Source organism: Zootoca vivipara, chromosome 4, assembly GCF_965207765.1.
Source record: "Zootoca vivipara chromosome 4, rZooViv2.hap1.1, whole genome shotgun sequence".
In the NCBI taxonomy this organism is placed as follows: domain Eukaryota; kingdom Metazoa; phylum Chordata; class Lepidosauria; order Squamata; family Lacertidae; genus Zootoca; species Zootoca vivipara.
This window is the reverse complement of record NC_142587.1, coordinates 94,536,400-94,553,918: the sequence shown is the minus strand read 5'-3', so window position 1 is coordinate 94,553,918 and position 17,519 is coordinate 94,536,400. Positions and strand designations below refer to the sequence as shown.

At 47.2% G+C, this 17,519-nt stretch overlaps 1 protein-coding gene across 5 annotated transcripts in view; it reads right to left on the bottom strand.

Annotated features, from left to right (window-relative positions):
* Window positions 1–4,839: 4,839 nt before the first annotated feature.
* The window catches only part of TENM4 (teneurin transmembrane protein 4), a 632,564-nt gene continuing 619,884 nt past the window's right edge, over window positions 4,840–17,519 (bottom strand). For all 5 annotated transcript variants that reach the window (XM_088668429.1, XM_088668426.1, XM_088668427.1 and 2 more), the window contains 2 exons: window positions 13,015–13,157; window positions 4,840–6,661 (listed from right to left, as the gene is read on the bottom strand). In XM_088668429.1, the coding sequence (XP_088524555.1) occupies window positions 5,903–6,661; window positions 13,015–13,157 (902 nt within the window). In that variant the 3' untranslated portion in view covers window positions 4,840–5,902. The remainder of the gene's footprint in view (window positions 6,662–13,014; window positions 13,158–17,519) is intronic.

Sequence of the window (17,519 nt, the reverse complement as noted above, 5' to 3'; positions counted from 1 at the left end):
GCCAGAATCACATCATGTTCTCTCTCTTTTTGAGCAGGAAAGACATCAGTGGCAAGATCACTCATAACCCCCCCCAGAAATTCGTTCTTAAAAACCTGCTCCAACTCTGTACATGGAACATGATCAGGAAAGGCAGATCCCATGCGTAAGGAAAAGGCGAGCTCTAATGAAATTTCAAGTCTTCTGCAGAAGATCTCAAAGCATCCTGGTTCTCTTATAATACACACACACTACACTCCCTTTAGCAGTCAGATTCCCCTTTTCAATACCTTTTCTGTCCTCCCCATCCTTCTCCCTTAGCTCTTGTCTTACAAATCTGATTCACGTATACCACCTGTGCGATAGAAAACAAATAATGTGTGCTAATTTAGCGCACTGTATGCACAAGTTGCTCCCTGACTTCTTGTTTTGGTGTTTGAATAACACCCAGTGTCCTCCTTAGGTCCCCCCAAATGGATCAATGGATGCTATCAAGTGCCAAGTGCGTGCTATTGAAAAAACATAGCTGAGACCCGACTTCCTAGTGGTGCGTTCTTACTGCTCAGCAACATGCGTGGTGGAGATGTGCACAGATATGTAGGATGGGAAGGTACACATGCAGAAGAAAGGTTTAGGTGTGGTGAAGTTTTTTGAAGCCCCTCCCCCTCAGTTTGCTTGCATTCAGCAATGCATTCTCTCTAAAAACATCTGCAGTCACTTAGAATTATTTCCCGATATATTCCAGAGGTTAAGCACCCTCCGATACATCTCTTCTATCTTGCGTGGTACAACTCTTGATTAGCAAGTGTGTGTACGGATCTCCTAACCCTAATTGGTTTTGTTAACTTGGGAGCCAGAAATTCTGGAAAGGAATGGTGAAGGAATTTGGTCTCCAAAACTGAAGCAGTTAAAACTTCCTAAACATTAGGAAGAACTTCCTGACAGTAAGAGCTGTTCGGCAGTGGAATTTGCTACCAAGGAGTGTGGTGGAGTCTCCTTCTTTGGAGGTCTTTAAGCAAAGGCTTGGCAGCCATATGTCAAGAATGCTTTGATGGTGTTTCCTGCTCGGCAGGGGGTTGGACTGGATGGCCCTTGTGGTCTCTTCCAGCTCTACGATTCTATGATTCTATGAAAACGTTTTGTAGAAAGATCCAATTGCGGCCGCGAGGAACTCCCAACCAAACATAAGGAGAGCTGTTAGGTACAAGTACTTGTTTGCTTTTATATCAGATCAGTTAGTGGGTTCATCAAAATGCCTGTGGATGCGCAGGCCCTTGCGGTGGCAACCGTCAAGAAATAATCCTTTGGGTGTGTTATATTAGTCTTCTTTTCAAAAGGAGCTCTGGTGTTCTTTGGAAGCTTACTGAGGATTACGCCGTGAGATCGATAATGGCAGACAAATGTCACTCAGAGACGACTTTAAGCAGAGGGAGCATTGGGGTGGGATGAATTCAGTAAACAGTGGCGTTAAGACTGCGCTCTCAAACACAACCCAGACACCTACATAATACACAAAGAGTTTGAATGGCGGTGGCCCAGCGGATTCCCTGCACAGGGAGACAAGCCCACCTCAGGAGAAGAGGTCGCAGCAGAAACACTAGGAAACCCACAGCAGCTTTTAAAGTCCAACGCCCATGATGGCAACTGCAAATAGCATTGAACAGAAAGCTCTCCTATCTCTCGACAGTTGCCACTTTCAGTTAATTCCTTGGTTACTTTTCTATCCTGTCCTTCCCTCAAGGAGCTCAAGGTCATATCCTGCCTGCCTCACCTCCAGATATTGGCCAGTGCCTAATTTGAGCCCATCGATATATGCGCCTCCTATTTCGTGTCAAGACTTGACATCTGAGATGCCACCAATGGCCCTTCTCCTCGCTGAAAAGATGAGGTGTAAACAAGGTCAAGCCAATGGCACAGGATTCCTGCGAGTTAAGGATTAATTTATCTTGCTCCTTCGGGAACGTTCTATAAATGTTATGGTCTGCCAGGTTCCAAACTACATGTAGGGTAGCTTTCAGCTGCTGTAGGTGAGACAACTCACCAAACGTCCAGGTAAGGCCATAAGTGATGGAGTCATCCTGGTGCTGTGGCTCTGAATTTTTCAAGGACTTGAAACGACAGACCTTTTCCTACAGTCTCCTCCCTGCTTCTCCTGGAGGTCCTCTACTGCCCTCCTCACAATGCTAAAATGGCATGATCTGGTGCAGGGGGTGGACCTGCAGTCTAGACCCATGGCAGTCTGTTTATCTCTCATCCTGTAACCATACAGAACACTCTCCAAGGCATACATGCATGGACCAGTGTCCTCCTCTGCTTCTCTCCTGCATTGCAGGAGAAACAACCAGCTATGAATGGATGCAACCCATGAAGGCAGAAGACAGTGCCCCACCCCCTTTGGGCTAGCCATCACTATTTTTACTCTCTCACTCTATGGCTTCCTGACACTCAGGAAAGAAGCAGGGAAGGACCACATGCCAGGAAGCTTGCTGGTTGGCCAGGAAGGACAAGGGTGGTGAGCAGTGAAATTTTAGAACCTTACAGCCCTAGTTTAGCAGGTGCCAAGAAGCCTTGGGTCAGCTTACCCCAGACTATGCCCCGCCTTCTTCCAGGACACCATATCGGTGTGACGGCATGCAAAGAGATGTTTGCTTGCACCCTGTTAAATGGTGCAAGCCGCCCTGCCCTCCCCACACCAGGTTGCAGCTTCAGCAATAAAATACTCTTTTGAGATCTGGTGGCGTTTTCACTGCCGTGCAAAGTTGCACAACCAGGGAGGCCGTGTGGGCTCACTGTGTTGGGTGCGTCACCAAATGAAAACAAGAGGGGCAAAGTCATCTCATGGACACCCCCCCAGTCTGCCTGGCCTGTGCATTGTAAACATTTGGGAATGGAGCCATGAGACTCTTTCCTCCTTCCGAACTCCCAAGTGCTTCGTCCCTAGGTTTGGGGACTATTTTACTCGTGGTCAATTCACAAGGGTGGAGGAATGCCCATATTTGTTTGGAAGCCTGGTTTTCTTTGGAGAGACTCCTAGGCACATGTTGACCTGCTCGTGAGGCCATGTGCCTTCCATGGACACATCCCTATTTCTTATGAGCTGTGAGAACGAAATGAAAATATGATGCCGAGATGCTAGTAAAAGGGTCTGGGGCAGGTTCTTCCTTGGCAAGGGGGCAAGTTGCAAGGTCCTTACCTACCACCCCAACCCTAATTATTTCTGTTCCCGCTTAAGCATCCTCAGAAGTAAAGTAAATCACACCAAAGAAATAAGAAGTAGGCAAACTGCCCAACACTATGTGATAGCAAAATCTGGGTTTTCATAGAGTACAACTGAGGATGTTGGTTTCTAGCATGGAGAATTAATGGCAGTTTCACTTTCCTAGACTGGAGGTATTTAGACAGGTGACTGCACCACCTTACCTTCCAAGTTCCGGACTGCAGAATCCGGGACCGGCAGCCATTTGACACCGGAAGTTGCGTCGACGTAACTTCTGGTGTCGCTTTGCTCTTCTATGGGCACCCAAAATGGCCGCCGCCGGCTTCGAAAGTCGCTTGTACGCATGTCAGGAAGTGCGCCGACACAACTTCCGGTGTCGCTCCGCCCATCTATGAGCACCAAAATGGCCATCGCCAACACCGGAAGTGACGTCTATGCACTTCCGGACATGCGTACATGCGGCTTTTGAAGCTGGCGGCGGCCATTTTTGGTGCCATAGAAGGGCAAATCGGAAAGAAAAAAAATGTCCGCCGGCAGGAGAAAATAATGGAGAAAAACGGGAGACGGAGTGATATGGGGGACCACCGGGAAAAGGTAAGTAAAAAAGGGGTTTTCCCGGGGAAAACGGGAGACTTGGCAGCTATGTGCACCACCACACACCTCTGTAGTAGAAGATGCGTTCTGCGTGCTCAATTCCTTAGGCTGAATCCATGGCATTGCCAAGGAAAGGCTGCACAGAGGCAAGTTAAGACTTTCCCCAAGCCAGAGAGGTGCAGAGTTGGCGGTCTTGGGGTAGGCCTGGCTCAGTAGAAGGGGCAAAGCAGGCGTAGCTTGGTAGACATGTACAATGTCTCCTGATGGATTTTATTTTTTTTAACTTCAACAAAATTGCAGTGGGCTTTCGGGATCCTAACTATGTGTGACATTGTGTTGCTTGCAAACATGTTAACCCCCCCCCCCCGGCTTAATTTAATTACAGGTGGGGGACAATAGGTTTGTGCAATTTTTATTTGCATCACAACGCGCGTGGGGAGGGGAGGTTTAACCCTTCCCTCCTGTCAAAATCTTGTAAAATAAAAATGAAAATCCCCCACCCTCCTCATACTGCAGTTAGAAAAAAAAGGGTTTCCCTATACTGTAGTGCCAAGAATGTGTTTTCAAGTGCAGTTAGGCCCAGAATTTGACCAAAACTGTGTGTGTGTGTGGGGTGTGTGTGTGTGTGTGTGTGTTTCCTCATAGACCATATGCCCACTAAATACTTCCATCTGCCCCCAGCTACTTTTCTACTTGAAGGGGATAAGATACATGGACTGAATGCCTTTCTTTTCTGAGGGGGGAAAAGCAGCAAGGGAGTGGGATTCTGATTGGGAAAATGGCACTCGGAGAAAGCACCCCTTTCCCTGTTGCTGTCGCTCTAATCACACCCGATTTCCCCCCCCCCCGTCCCCACAGCAACACTGAATTAACAACCAAAGCCATTGAGAGATTCTCCACACACTCACACAGCCTCTCACATCCACATCTAGTTTGGTCTTTCGCCCCCTGGAGGCGCCAAGAACGTCCCACCATTAATGGCGATTCTGCTGTTGGCCGGTTGCTGCCTCTGTGCAGTCCTCAAAAGATAACGGTTAAGACACTCAATCTGGTGTACAGAAATACTATATATTTAAGGAAGGTTTTTGCCATTTGACAAATATACATCATAGGTGCTTTTTTCCCCATTCGACAGCATGTGCAAGAAAATTTATTCTAGTAGAGCGTCAATCTCTCCCAACCCCCGCACCCTGGGACCATACCCCCCCCACCCCCAGTCTGAAATGGGGTTTCAAACTAATAGAAAAACAAACAAACAAAAAGAAGCGAGGAAGATTTGCAGCGATACGTACTCTTGTCGCACTCACACAAAAAAACCCAAACCAAACCGGTGAACAAAATAGCCTATCGTAGTAAAAAAGACTCGTTTAAAAAAAATAAAAAAAGATTATTCCGTCTCGGGAAGGGAAAAGACTCATCTCGCAAGTCTATAAGACGCAGCTGTTTCGCCTTGCCCGGCTACTTCTGAGCTGCAGGATGGCCCAGAAACGAGTGTGAAAATGACCTGCAAGTTCTCATCTGGAGGCGCACATTTATCACGTAGAGAGGATTCAGAACAGTCTCCGGCTGCTTCTTCTTCTTCACTTTGCTGTGTGCAGCACAATATGCTGAGAGCTCGCATTCTCCCTCTTCTTCTTTTGCCTTTTCTTCTTTATCAACCCAAACAGGGCTTGCGCCGAACTTGATCAGAGACCCTTTTCTCGCCGCTACAAAGAAACCTAACGGGTTTTGCATGGAAAATCCCCCCGATTTTTCAGAACGTTGCACAAAGGGGAAGGGGAGAAGGATGGACGAAAAGGACACAGGATTTCCACCGTGCTCACACAAAGGTGAAATATACCTTCTGGTCCATGTGTGTGTGTGCATGTGTGCATGGAGGGAAATGATAATAGTAATGGGTGAGAAGGCCAATTTTTTTTTAGAGAGAGAGAAAAATAAAACAATAGGATGTTGCATGAGTTACAGTGCAACTGTATTATCATTCCACCCCAACCTTTTTAATCACCGTTTCTTTTTTTAAAAAAAAAAGAGGATTGAGTACAACACAGTCTGGTATGCGGCCACAAAAGAGTAGCTGTCTTTGGCAAGAAGTCAATGCGCCGACCCTCCCTGTCACCTCCTGCCCATCTCGCTCTGTCTCATGAAATGAATGTTGTTGGCGCTGTCCGAGAGTTCGGGGTACTGCTCCACCGAGATCACAAAGTAGCCGTCGTAGCCCTGAACCCTCCCTGTGCTCAGCAACTGCTGCTTCTCCCCTTCTGTCCAGGAGCGTGTCCCCTCCTCCCCGTCCCGCAGTCTCTGCTGCTCCTGCGCCCAGGCTTGGGCCACAGCTCGCTGCCTGGCCAGCTCCAGCACGCGGGTCTTTTCCTCGTCCACGGTCGTCCCGTACCGGGCGTTCAGGCACAGTGCTCCGTACTGGAGCTGGATGTCCGTATAACGTCTAGTCCTTCCGTTGAGCACCGTGTTGATTTGGGAGACAGTGACATTGACGCCGTTCTCCAGGGTCCTCCTGCCGCCGCTGAGGCCCAGGATGGACAAGTCTCCATCCGACGGCCCTTGCTTGACAAAGTAGTGGGTGTCCACACCCTCGATGGTGAAGTGCAAGTCCTCTAGGTAGTGGGCGTTGTTGAGTATGGCCGCAACCCTCCGCCCGTCTTCGTTGGCCGTGCTGATGATATCGGTGGCCACCCTGCCGTCTTTCATGGCGAACTTGACCCCTTTGCCGATGACGGAGCCCCCCGAGGCAAAGTTGTGGTTCTCCTTGGTTTCGTGGCAGCCGGCGAGGCTGGAGCTGTAGATCTGCTCAAAGCGCTCCAGGGTGACGAAAGCCTTCAGCTGCTTCTGCACTTCGCACTGCACTCCCAGGATCGACTGAGCAAGCAGCAGAGAGAAAAAGAGAGGGAAGAGAGGGGCTCGTGTTAGCAATGGGTGTAGGTTGAGTAAACAGCAGCAGCAGCTTACTGTGCCTTAAAGATGAACACATTTAGCCTTATGGCACAGAGTTTCGTGAATTAGCTGCAACACTTGTTAATAGACCTCCTGACTTTCCCCAGTTTTTGCTACAGAATGATAATAATAAATACCGTATATTCCGGTGCATAAGACGACTTTTTAACCTCAGAAAATCGTCTCAAAATTTGGGGGTCGTCTTATACGCCAGGTACTGCCCGCTCGGCAACTCCCCTGCGTGCTGCGCTAAACCGGGGACTCGCCAAGCAGCACGGGGACTCGCCAAGCAGCGCCAGAAATCGCTTCTGAGCATGTCTGCATGTCCGCACATGCTCAGAAGCAACTTCTGGCGCTGCGGACATTTTGAATATGGGCAGTGAGGCACCAGAAATCGCTGCAGACATTTTCGAGTTAAAATATAGAGTATATCCCAAATTCTAGATTTTAACTCGAAAATTTGGGGTCATCTTATACGCCCAGCTGCTTTCTATGCCGGAATATACGGCAATCAGCTTCCCTAAACAGGGCTGCCTTCAGATGTCTCCTAAAAGTCTGGTAGTTGTTTTTTCCATTGACACCTGGTGGGAGGGTATTCTACAGGGCGGGCGCCACTACTGAGAAGGCCCTCTGCTTGGTTCCCCCACGTCACAGCACCTGTAACCTCACTTCTCACAGTGAGGGAACTATCAGAAGGCCCTTGGTACTGGACCTCAGTGTCTGGGCAGAACTATGGGCGTAGAGACGCTCCTTCAGGCCGTACTTCAGTTTCGTCAAGATGCAACCTCAGTCTGTTAGCCACCATCCATCCTCCAACCGCCTCCAGACACTCACACAGGACCTTCACTGCCTTCACCGGTTCTGATTTGAAGAGAGGTAGAGCTAGGTATCATCCGCATATAATGAACACCCAGCCCAAACCCCTCGTGATCTCTCCCAGCGGCTGCATGTAGATGTTAAAAAGCATGGGGGAGAGGACAGAACCCTGAGGCACCCCACAAGTGAGAGCCCAGGGGTCTGAACACTCACCCCCCCACCACTTTCTGAACACGGCCCAGGAGGAAGGAGCGGAACCACTGTATAACAGTGCCCCTAGGGTGGAGAAATACCTGCATGCAATCTATATGCCAAACACATTTTGGGTTGCTTTATCTTTTTCTGAAAGGGCTGCGGCTGCTGCACCCACATCACTGTAAGCCGCTGCGTTAATTGTTCTGGAAATATTGTCTTTGAAAGGCAAGGCCCCATTTTTTACTCTCATGACTCAGAAAGATTGCCCCAATTATCTGTCGCGAATTGCGCAACACCTTCCATGCTAAGAGCCGTTGCCCCATCTTGTGGCACTGAATCCCACATGCTATTTTTTTTAATTTTTTCACTTAAGAAAAAATGCTCAAAGCAGCTTCTGAAAGGTAGTAACCCCGTCCCCACAATATTCAGTAGATTCAGTGCTAAAATGATTTTTTTAAAAAAATGCATTGAGTTACTTCCTTTGGTTTGTCTCCAACTTACTGCCAAAATTTCACCAATAAAAATACAGTATTTTGAGAGGGGGCGTACCTATCCACACTCTCAGTCCCAATGGTATCACACTGATAATAATAATAATAAGAAGAATAATAATAATAAGAATAATGATGATGATGATAAACAGCTCTGGGCAGCTTTTATAATAACACATAAAGCATTAAAAACTCCCCTATACAGTGGTGCCTCACTTAACAAATGCCCTGCTTAACGAAATTTCCGTTTTACGAAAAATTCGTCTAGCGAATCGCGGTTTCCCATAGGAATGCATTGAAATTCAATTAATGCGTTCCTATGGGCAAAAAAAAATTCAAAAAAAAATTCAGTGCATTCCTATGGGATTCGCTAGACGAATTTTTCACTATAAGAAAAGACCCGTGGAACGAGTTAATTTCGTCTAGCGAGGCACCACTGTACTTCCCTACGCTGTCCAGGGCAGCCTTGCCTTCAAGCAGAAATAAGGCATGGCTGGATCCCCAGCCCGCTGTTTTACTTCCAGCTCACATAACTCAACTCTCCACTCTGCCTTTTGTCTCTCCAACTACTAGCAAGTTGAGGGAGGGAGGCCCACCCACTTGTGCGCTGGCACTGAGCTACTTCCTTTGTTACCTTAACGACCCATAATTAGGGCATCATCTCACCAGGAAAGCTAGCCTGGCTATTCTAAGAATTGAATCTGGGCTGGATCCAGGAATGAGAAGGGGGCCCAGGCATGAAGCCTACCTGTCCCCCAAACTCATAACACTATTATTGCTTTTTGTGCCTCGGAAATTGAAAATAAAAGCAACTGCGAATAGGACCTCCCATTTCATGGCTGGTTTAGGTACAAATGAAGAAATCACGTTTTCTCCAAGACTTGAGAGTGTGACTCTCCTGTACTGCTCCCAGATTCGTTGGCAAAAGCTTCTGGGTTGCGCTGCACAACGTTATCAGGAACCTCGCTGTGATCATAATTTTTAAAAAAGAAAAAAAACAACAACAACTTCCCTGTTATCTCAAAACAAGCCCTGTGCCTTTGAAAAGCTGCTTAATTTTAATATCTAACGACCTTGAATACACCCTTTTAATAATATAGTAATGCATTTGGGAAGAGCGTTTTCTTCTGCGGGAGAAAAACAACTCTTGGGCTGTGTGGCTGTGGAAATAAAAAGGAAGGGGCACAAACAGATTGTGCAGAGTTCAAAGAGACAGAGTACTCTGCCTTTGAAAATTGCTCTCTGTTCCGTTTCATCTTCTACTACTATGTATTCCCCACCCCTTTGCCACTGAATTAGCGAAGATGAGCGGTAGAAAAATGCAACTTGAATAGAGCTAGCAGGCCTCTGATAATGTGGAAGCTTTCAGCAAACTGTTCAGGTAGAGAGAAATGGTACAAAAAAACCCGCCAGAAGTATCACAGATGGAAAGGAGAGAACTTGTGTGCATCAGTGGATAAGAGCACTGAGGGAAACCCTGGGGATGCTGAGGTGGAGTCCACACCGTGATCAACTCCTGCCAGGAAACTAATGTCCCCACTGTGGAAGGACGTGTGGATCCAGAATTGGCCTCCACAGCTTACCTTTCAAGTTTCCGGACTGCAGAATCCGGGACCGGCAGCCATTTGACACCGGAGGTTGCGTCGACGTAACTTCCGGTGTCGCTTTGCCCTTGTATGGGCACCCAAAATGGCCGCCGCCGGCTTCGAAAGTCGCTTGTACGCATGTCAGGAAGTGCGCCGACACAACTTCCGGTGCCGCTCCGCCCATCTATGAGCACCAAAATGGCCGCCGCCAACACCGGAAGTCATGTCTATGCACTTCCGGACATGCGTAGATGCGACTTTTGAAGCTGGCGGCGGCCATTTTTGGTGCCCATAGAAGGGCAAATCGGAAAGAAAAAAAATGTCCGCCGGCAGGAGAAAATAACGGAGAAAAACGGGAGACGAAGTGATACGGGGGACCACCGGGAAAAGGTAAGTAAAAAAAGGGGTTTTCCCGGGGAAAACGGGAGACTTGGCAGCTATGCTCCACAGTCACTTACGGACCCATTGTTAAAACCGTGTTTATGGAAGACAATCTTACTCGGCTACGAGTGATCGCCAAAGAAGAATAAGAAGGGGGAAAGCAACGGTTTTGCTTGGTACAAAAGGAGCATCTGCCAGGACATTAGCAGCATGTGTGCAGATTGGCCAAAAGTGACTATTAAATGTGGCCGCCACATCTCACGAGGGCAGATCTTTGATCTGGTGAAGGGTAAGTTAAACCACCACTCCCCCCCCCAATATGTTTTGAATGTGAGGGCAAAAGAACCAACTTTCTCCACGCGTCGGGGGCGAGCCAAAATGCCAACCAATCTAACTGTGGAGCAAACTGCGGAAGCCATTCTGGCTTCCGCAATCCCTTTTGCAGAATGGAACCAATTTCAGCCCAAACCCTGTGGAGTAGATACGGACAGGGCCGTCTTAAGCATATCTGCCGCCCTGGCGCTGTGGTGCGAAGATCCCTCCGGCGCCCCCGCCCCGTTCCCCAGCGCCCGCCGCCCCCTGGTGGCCTGGCGCCCTGGCACTCTGTGCCACCCAGCCTTGCCGTAGGGCCGGCCCTGGATACGGAAGGAAGGAAATGCCATGTCGCTCCTCCTGGGAGGCGAGCTACAGTCATATCATGGTTCACAGTGTAGGGAATTGTGGTTACATGTTCAATTCCCTCCTTCACCAAGAGAGCCTGCATTTCACGTGAGACAGTGGACATGTTCGAGAAATAGCTTGCCATGGTCAAGAACAAGTTCCAGAGACGGTAGCAGAAAAGAAGTATTCATTTCCTAATCAAAAGGCCTAGGAGCTAATTGAAGTTTCTGGATTTTTGAGATGGTGTAGCTTTTGATAGTGATTTAGGCCGAGGCATGCCTGTGCTAAATGAACATAATTTTGTGCACCGGAAGCAACGATTAATAGCACTTCTAGATGCAAAAGGAGCCCTGGATGCTGTAAAAAGCCCTCACACAGATCCTACTGTAATGACACAGGGAGGGTGCGTCCCCTGGGTGTGGGGGGCTGGAAGGCACAGCCACAACAGTTGCACACCGCTCTTTTAAGGATAGAGCACTGCTCAGTCTTTATGGCGCAAAATTGATCATTGCTACGGCCAGGAGTTAAGCGCAAGAGGTTGAAACGCTAGGGGCCTGCTTACTTGAACGATTTCCTCCTTCCATATATACCCAAATCAACCAGACATTGTGCATTCATGATGGTCTGTGTTCATGGCGATATTCAGGGTGGCTATTCGCGACCCCACTTTCAATACTGTTTGCGGCGGCAAAGGTTTACGGGTAGGTGTGGACCCCGTTTCCAACCAGTGTGCGTCTCGTAACTTCCTGCTGAAACCTTGTAACTTTTGACACCACCAGTACTCTGTTTTCGTCCTGCTTCTGTTGTGCAAGCGCACCCCTCCGATGCAGTAACACTGGATGTGTGGTTTGGTATAAATCACAAATGCGCTATTATTGTACCCATAACCATTTGCAAATGAGGTACAGGGGGTAGCGACTAGAGACAAAGTCTTTTTAGTGGTGGTGCCCATTTGTCGAATGCCCTCCCCAGAGTGGCTTACCTGTCACCTCTCAACATTTTGCATCCAATTATGGTCCTTTTAGTCCTGGGTGAGGATCATTTTAGCCTCCCAGGCTTTTCAATCTTAAAATCTGTTGGTGCTTTAAACATTATTTGCACTACTGTTGTTTGGTTTGCATTTTTCTTCTTTACGTTCCTAATTTTTTTTTTACTGTAAACTGTCCAGGGAACCTTGGCTATCAGGTGGTATATAAAATGTTGTAAATGCATAAATATGAATAAGGTTCTGTGCACCTGGAAGCAGTTATGTTTAGATCTGGAGAAGTGGTCCACTGGCTATTTACCCCACTGAACGGGAGGGTAAAGGTAAAGGGACCCCTGACCAGTCGTGACTGACTCTAGGGTTGCGGCGCTCATCTCGTGTTATTGGCCGAAGGAGCCGGCATACAGCTTCCAGGTCATGTGGCCAGCATGACAAAGCCGCTTCTGCCGAACCAGAGCAGCACATGGAAACGCCGTTTACCTTCCCGCTGTAGCGGTACCTATTTATCTACTTGCACTTTGACATGCTTTCGAACTGCTAGGTTGGCAGGAGCTGGGACTGAGCAACAGGAGCTCACCCCGTTGCGGGGATTCGAACCGCCGACCTTCTGATCGGCAAGCCCTAGGCTCTGTGGTTTAACCCACAGTGCCACCCGCGTCCCTGAACAGGAGGGTAGTTTGTGGAATTATTTAATGACTCCAATAGAGGACTTTCTAGAAACAGACAGTGGCCTGCTTCACACATCCCATTAAACCATAGTTAATGTTTACTGCTTGGCAGGTGGTTGGACTGGATGGCCCTTGTGGTCTCTTCCAAATCTATGATTCTATGATAGTGTAACGTGAATGAGTAGATTGCTGGTAGATTATGCTCAGAAATCCCCCCTTCACACCTGTAACAACGGAGAAGCTTTAGCTTGTCATGTTAAGACTTGGGGTTGCCTTCTTTCCAAACAAAACAACCAAGGCTTAATCTTGGCTTACTTCTCCTGGGTTGCTTTTGGGAAACAAGTCTATGACCCTGGTCCAAGCATCATGAAAAAACCAAGGCTTGTGGTTTGTAACTCAATGCATGGCTCAGCCGGGAGTCTCGGAGGAGCAACCCTGGGTCTTTTGAAAATTAAACTATGGCTTAATGTGACGTGTGAACAGTGAGGTAAATTACCTTGCTATTGTCCCATTCTTGAGTCTTCAGTTGGGTGTGGATGAGTTCATAGGATGGCTCCACAGCATCCACGTCTGGTTTAGGATATCCAGGGATGACGTTGTGCAGTTGAAACCCAAATGTGAGCAGCCAGCTGTTGACATCTGGGATGCGATAAACGAGAAACCAAAGGGTTAGTTTGTTCATTATACTTTATTGCCCATAGGCACCTGGAAAAGAAAGTCCGGTAACATGGAAAGACCTTCCACCCAAAGTATTGGAATAGTAAGGAATTGGCTATATTTCCTCATGCAATGAATGAGGTGTAAATCTGAATCTGCACATTTCCTAAGATGTCTATAGTGGCCACATCCCAGTAGTGATGTATGGAAGTGAGAGCTGGACCATAAAGAAGGCTGATCGCCGAAGAATTGATGCTTTTGAATTATGGTGCTGGAGGAGACTCTTGAGAGTCCCATGGACTGCAAGAAGATCAAACCTATCCATTCTTAAGGAAATGGGCCCTGAGTGCTCACTGGAAGGACAGATCATGAAGCTGAGGCTCCAATACTTTGGCCACCTCATGAGAAGAGAAGAATCCTTGGAAAAGACCCTGATGTTGGGAAAGATTGAGGGCACTAGGAGAAGGGGACGACAGAGGACGAGATGGTTGGACAGTGTTCTCGAAGCTACGAACATGAGTTTGACCAAACTGCGGGAGGCAGTGGAAGACAGGAGTGCCTGGCGTACTCTGGTCCATGGGGTCACGAAGAGTCGGACACGACTAAACGACTAAACAACAACAACAACAACAACAAAGTGGCCACATGGCAACTTGACTTTCTCCAGATTTTTGATTACATGAGTTGGCCAAATGGAAAACAAATAAACACCATGCAAGCATCCTGCTGGCTTGCTTCTCCTTGCTTTATTCTCAGAAGTCTGTGTTATCTGCTAAAGATTCAGCGGAGGGAAGATCCTTTGCTGGCCATGGAAAAAGCCTTCCTTCTGTGCCTTTGAAAATCTGACAGAGAAGAGGCAATGTTGCTTTTTTACTATTTATTTACCATTAAAATTAAAGCACTCTGCTCTCAAAAGCCATTCACTCTCTATATTAATAGCAGCAGCAACAACTTAATAGCAGTAGTTTCTTAAAAGCTTTGCGGTGTGATCTTTCTAAGTTAGGCAGAAATCAACCCTGCTTCTGAGCAGTAGAGATCTCAGGCTATTATAAAGGTAAAGGGACCCTTGACCATTAGGTCCAGTCGTGACCAACTCTGGGGTTGGTGCGCTCATCTCGCGTTATTGGCCAAGGGAGCCGGCGTGACAAAGCCGCTTCTGGCCAACCAGAGCAGTGCACAGAAATGTTGTTTACCTTCCCGCTGTCACGGTACCTATTTATCTACTTGCACTTTGATGTGTTTTCGAACTGCTAGGTTGGCAGGAGCAGGGACCGAGCAATGGGAGCTCACTCCGTCGTGGGGATTCAAACCGCCGACCTTCTGATCGGCAAGCCCACAGCGCCACTAGGAATAAGCCACTAGGAATAAGCCAGTGTCATTTATCGGAAGGGATAGAGGTCAGGAGGAGACTTTTTTTTAAAGATGTCCAAATGCTCAAAAGAGAAAAAGACAGCCAGGGCAACATCCAGCCATCACAATGCAGAAGCTTAGTCCTATCATTAAAATCAATGGAACCCCAATAGAATTTAGGGTCTGCCCATATCAATTTTTTGAAAAGAAGCAGCATTTATTTATCTGTTAAGTAAAAACAGTGCATTTCATATGACACTGGGTACATTTTGGCTTCCACTCAATTTGGTTCCCTATATGTCAGAATGAATTCATTTTGGGGGCAGAGTAAAGAACATGGCTGTTGGAAGCAGGGGTAATAGAAATGGCATCTCAAGCTGCTCCCTTCACACAAGCCAGTCACAAAAGCATTCCTTCTCCACTATAGGGGGGCTATGAACATAAACACCAATTAATCCTAGATAACCTTTGCCTGGTCTCCTTTAAGTGATCTTTTACAATGCTCACAGCAGAATCCCAACATAGGTTTAATCAGAAGTTCCCCTGCAATCAATCAAATCTTATCCACTATAAGAGATGGTTGGACAGTGTTCTCGAAGCTACGAACATGAGTTTGACCAAACTGCGGAAGGCAGTGCAAGACAGGAGTGCCTGGCGTGCTATGGTCCATGGGGTCACGAAGAGTTGGACATGACTAAATGACTAAACAACAACAACAATAAGTGTGTTTTGAATCACAGTCTTCATTTCGGACCCCCCCCCCAATCCCCTCAACTTTAGGGATGGGAGAATCTATAAATTGTGGTTTCACCCAGTTTCTCAAATTTCCAATCTTATATTCAGTTCATATTTCTACAACAATTTGCAATTATTATTATTTTTAAGGGGTCCTCATGAAAATTCACCATCTAAGTGTGAATTTCTCTTAGCATTCCATGATTGTATGCAATTTAGTCTAATACATGTTTGTTGCAAGCAATTTTGTCTTGTAATGCATTTTTGGATGTTGTTTCCTTAACTATTTTATTATTGATTTTGTTAAGAAGCGCAAATGTAAAAAAGAAAGAAAGCAAAGAATACAAAATGTCAACCATAAAGCGTCACAGCCTGGAAGGACAAAAGTACAAAGATTCAGCGCAGCTCCAAAAGAATAAAGTATGAACTTGTGCAAAAATTCCCTATGCAAATAACAGAGATTTATAAAAACAAAAGCATTCTCCACCTGTGAGTGCCATCGTTATTGAAAATAAAGGTTCCGAGAAGGCTTAGATGAGCCAGACATTTGCGTATACCGGTCACACTGAGCTACCGTGGGCCTCAATATTCATATTAGAAATAAAATCATAACATATAGTAAAAATGCAAAACAAAAAACCCACCCCAAACCCTGGTCATTAGAGTTCTCTTAATCTCAGGGTTGTCGGTTTGAGCCTCACACTGGGAAAAAAGATTCCTGCATTGCAGGGGGCTGGACTAGAAAACCCTCGTGGGTCCCTTCCAGTTCTACAATTCTATGACAGAACAGGCCATTTCCTTGCTTCAAGTCCACCACACTCCTTGGCAGCAAGTTCCACTGTTGAACAGCTCTTACTGTCAGGAAGTTCTTCCTATTGTTTAGGTGGAATCTTCTTTCTTGTAGCTTGAATCCATTGCTCCGTTTCCACTTCTCTGGAGTCAGTCAGCCAGTTACAAATCCACTGAATGGATGTTGTTTCTGTCCAGGCTATGCTATTCCCCCCCCCATGCACACTTGCTCCCACCCGCAAATTACTTGCCCCAAATTTAATTCCGCAGCGACTCTGGTGGGAGTTTGGTCAAAGGCTGCCGTCTCTCTGCTCTGGCCTATATTTAAGGCACATGATACTCGTTTTTCCTCCATCCCTTAAGTAGCGCTTCTCATGGCTGAATTAACGCTTAATCGCATTGTTATTTTTAAAAGGCTTGATAAAAAGGTCATGATTAGAAAGGATTCAGCCGCTGCTCTCCTGGAGCGAGCCTCCTTAATGCAGTTTATTTAGATGCAATTTTGAATTTGGGCTGCCAGCTGATGCACACAAGGATACCTCTGTGCAACTGATAGGAAATTAGGAGAACATTAATCATCCTTTAATCTGCAGGAAGGGGATTATCGGGTCTGGCTGAGCCCCTTGCAAAACGGAGAGCTTTGCAACGGGGCTTCGCGAAACCCGACAATCGGCTGATTGTGAGGGCGTGAGGAGTCCCTTGCAAAATCCTTTGCAATACCTGTGTGGACAAGCAAGGGTCAATTGACCCCTGGCCACTTGCCAAACTGGCCTTCAAGACCAGATCCAGCCCCTTCCATGTGAAGGACTAAAAAGGGGGAGAGGGACCCTTTTTTGCACTTAAACTACTGGAGAGGGTTTTTGATACAACCGAGCCAAAGAAAGTCTAGTGTCTATTCTGTCCACTCCGGCAACCTCTAGGTTAGATTACTGCAGCGAGTTATATGCGGGGGCTGCCCTTGAAGATGGCTCAGTAACTGCAAAAATTGGCAGGCAGATTGTCGAACAACACAATACGGCCTGAACATATAACACCAGTTTGGGAACAACTGCACTGGCCTCCAATGAGCTTCCGGGCTCGCATCGAGGTGCTTGTTTTGAACGATAAAGCTGTATGTGGTTCAGGACCCCAACACTTCAAGGAAGGACCACCTCTCCCTACTTGAACACGGACCCTGCCTTCATCATCCGTGTGCCCCCTTGGAGGGAGATGAGGACTCATAATCTTGTTCCAGTGGGCCTTGTGGGCATTTCCCTTATGCCATGAGTAGGACTGTTCCCAAGCCAACCTCTGTCAGACCCCTGCCTGAAACTTGAGAGAGCTGCAGTCAAGTAGAGATGATTCTGAGCTACACTGGCCAATTTTTAATAAAATTATTAAGTTGTTTATGATGAACAGGCATCTTGTCCAGCATCTGTCCACTTCCAGCTCACCTAAGTCAGGTCTATTTCGTTTTTGGAAATGAGGTCT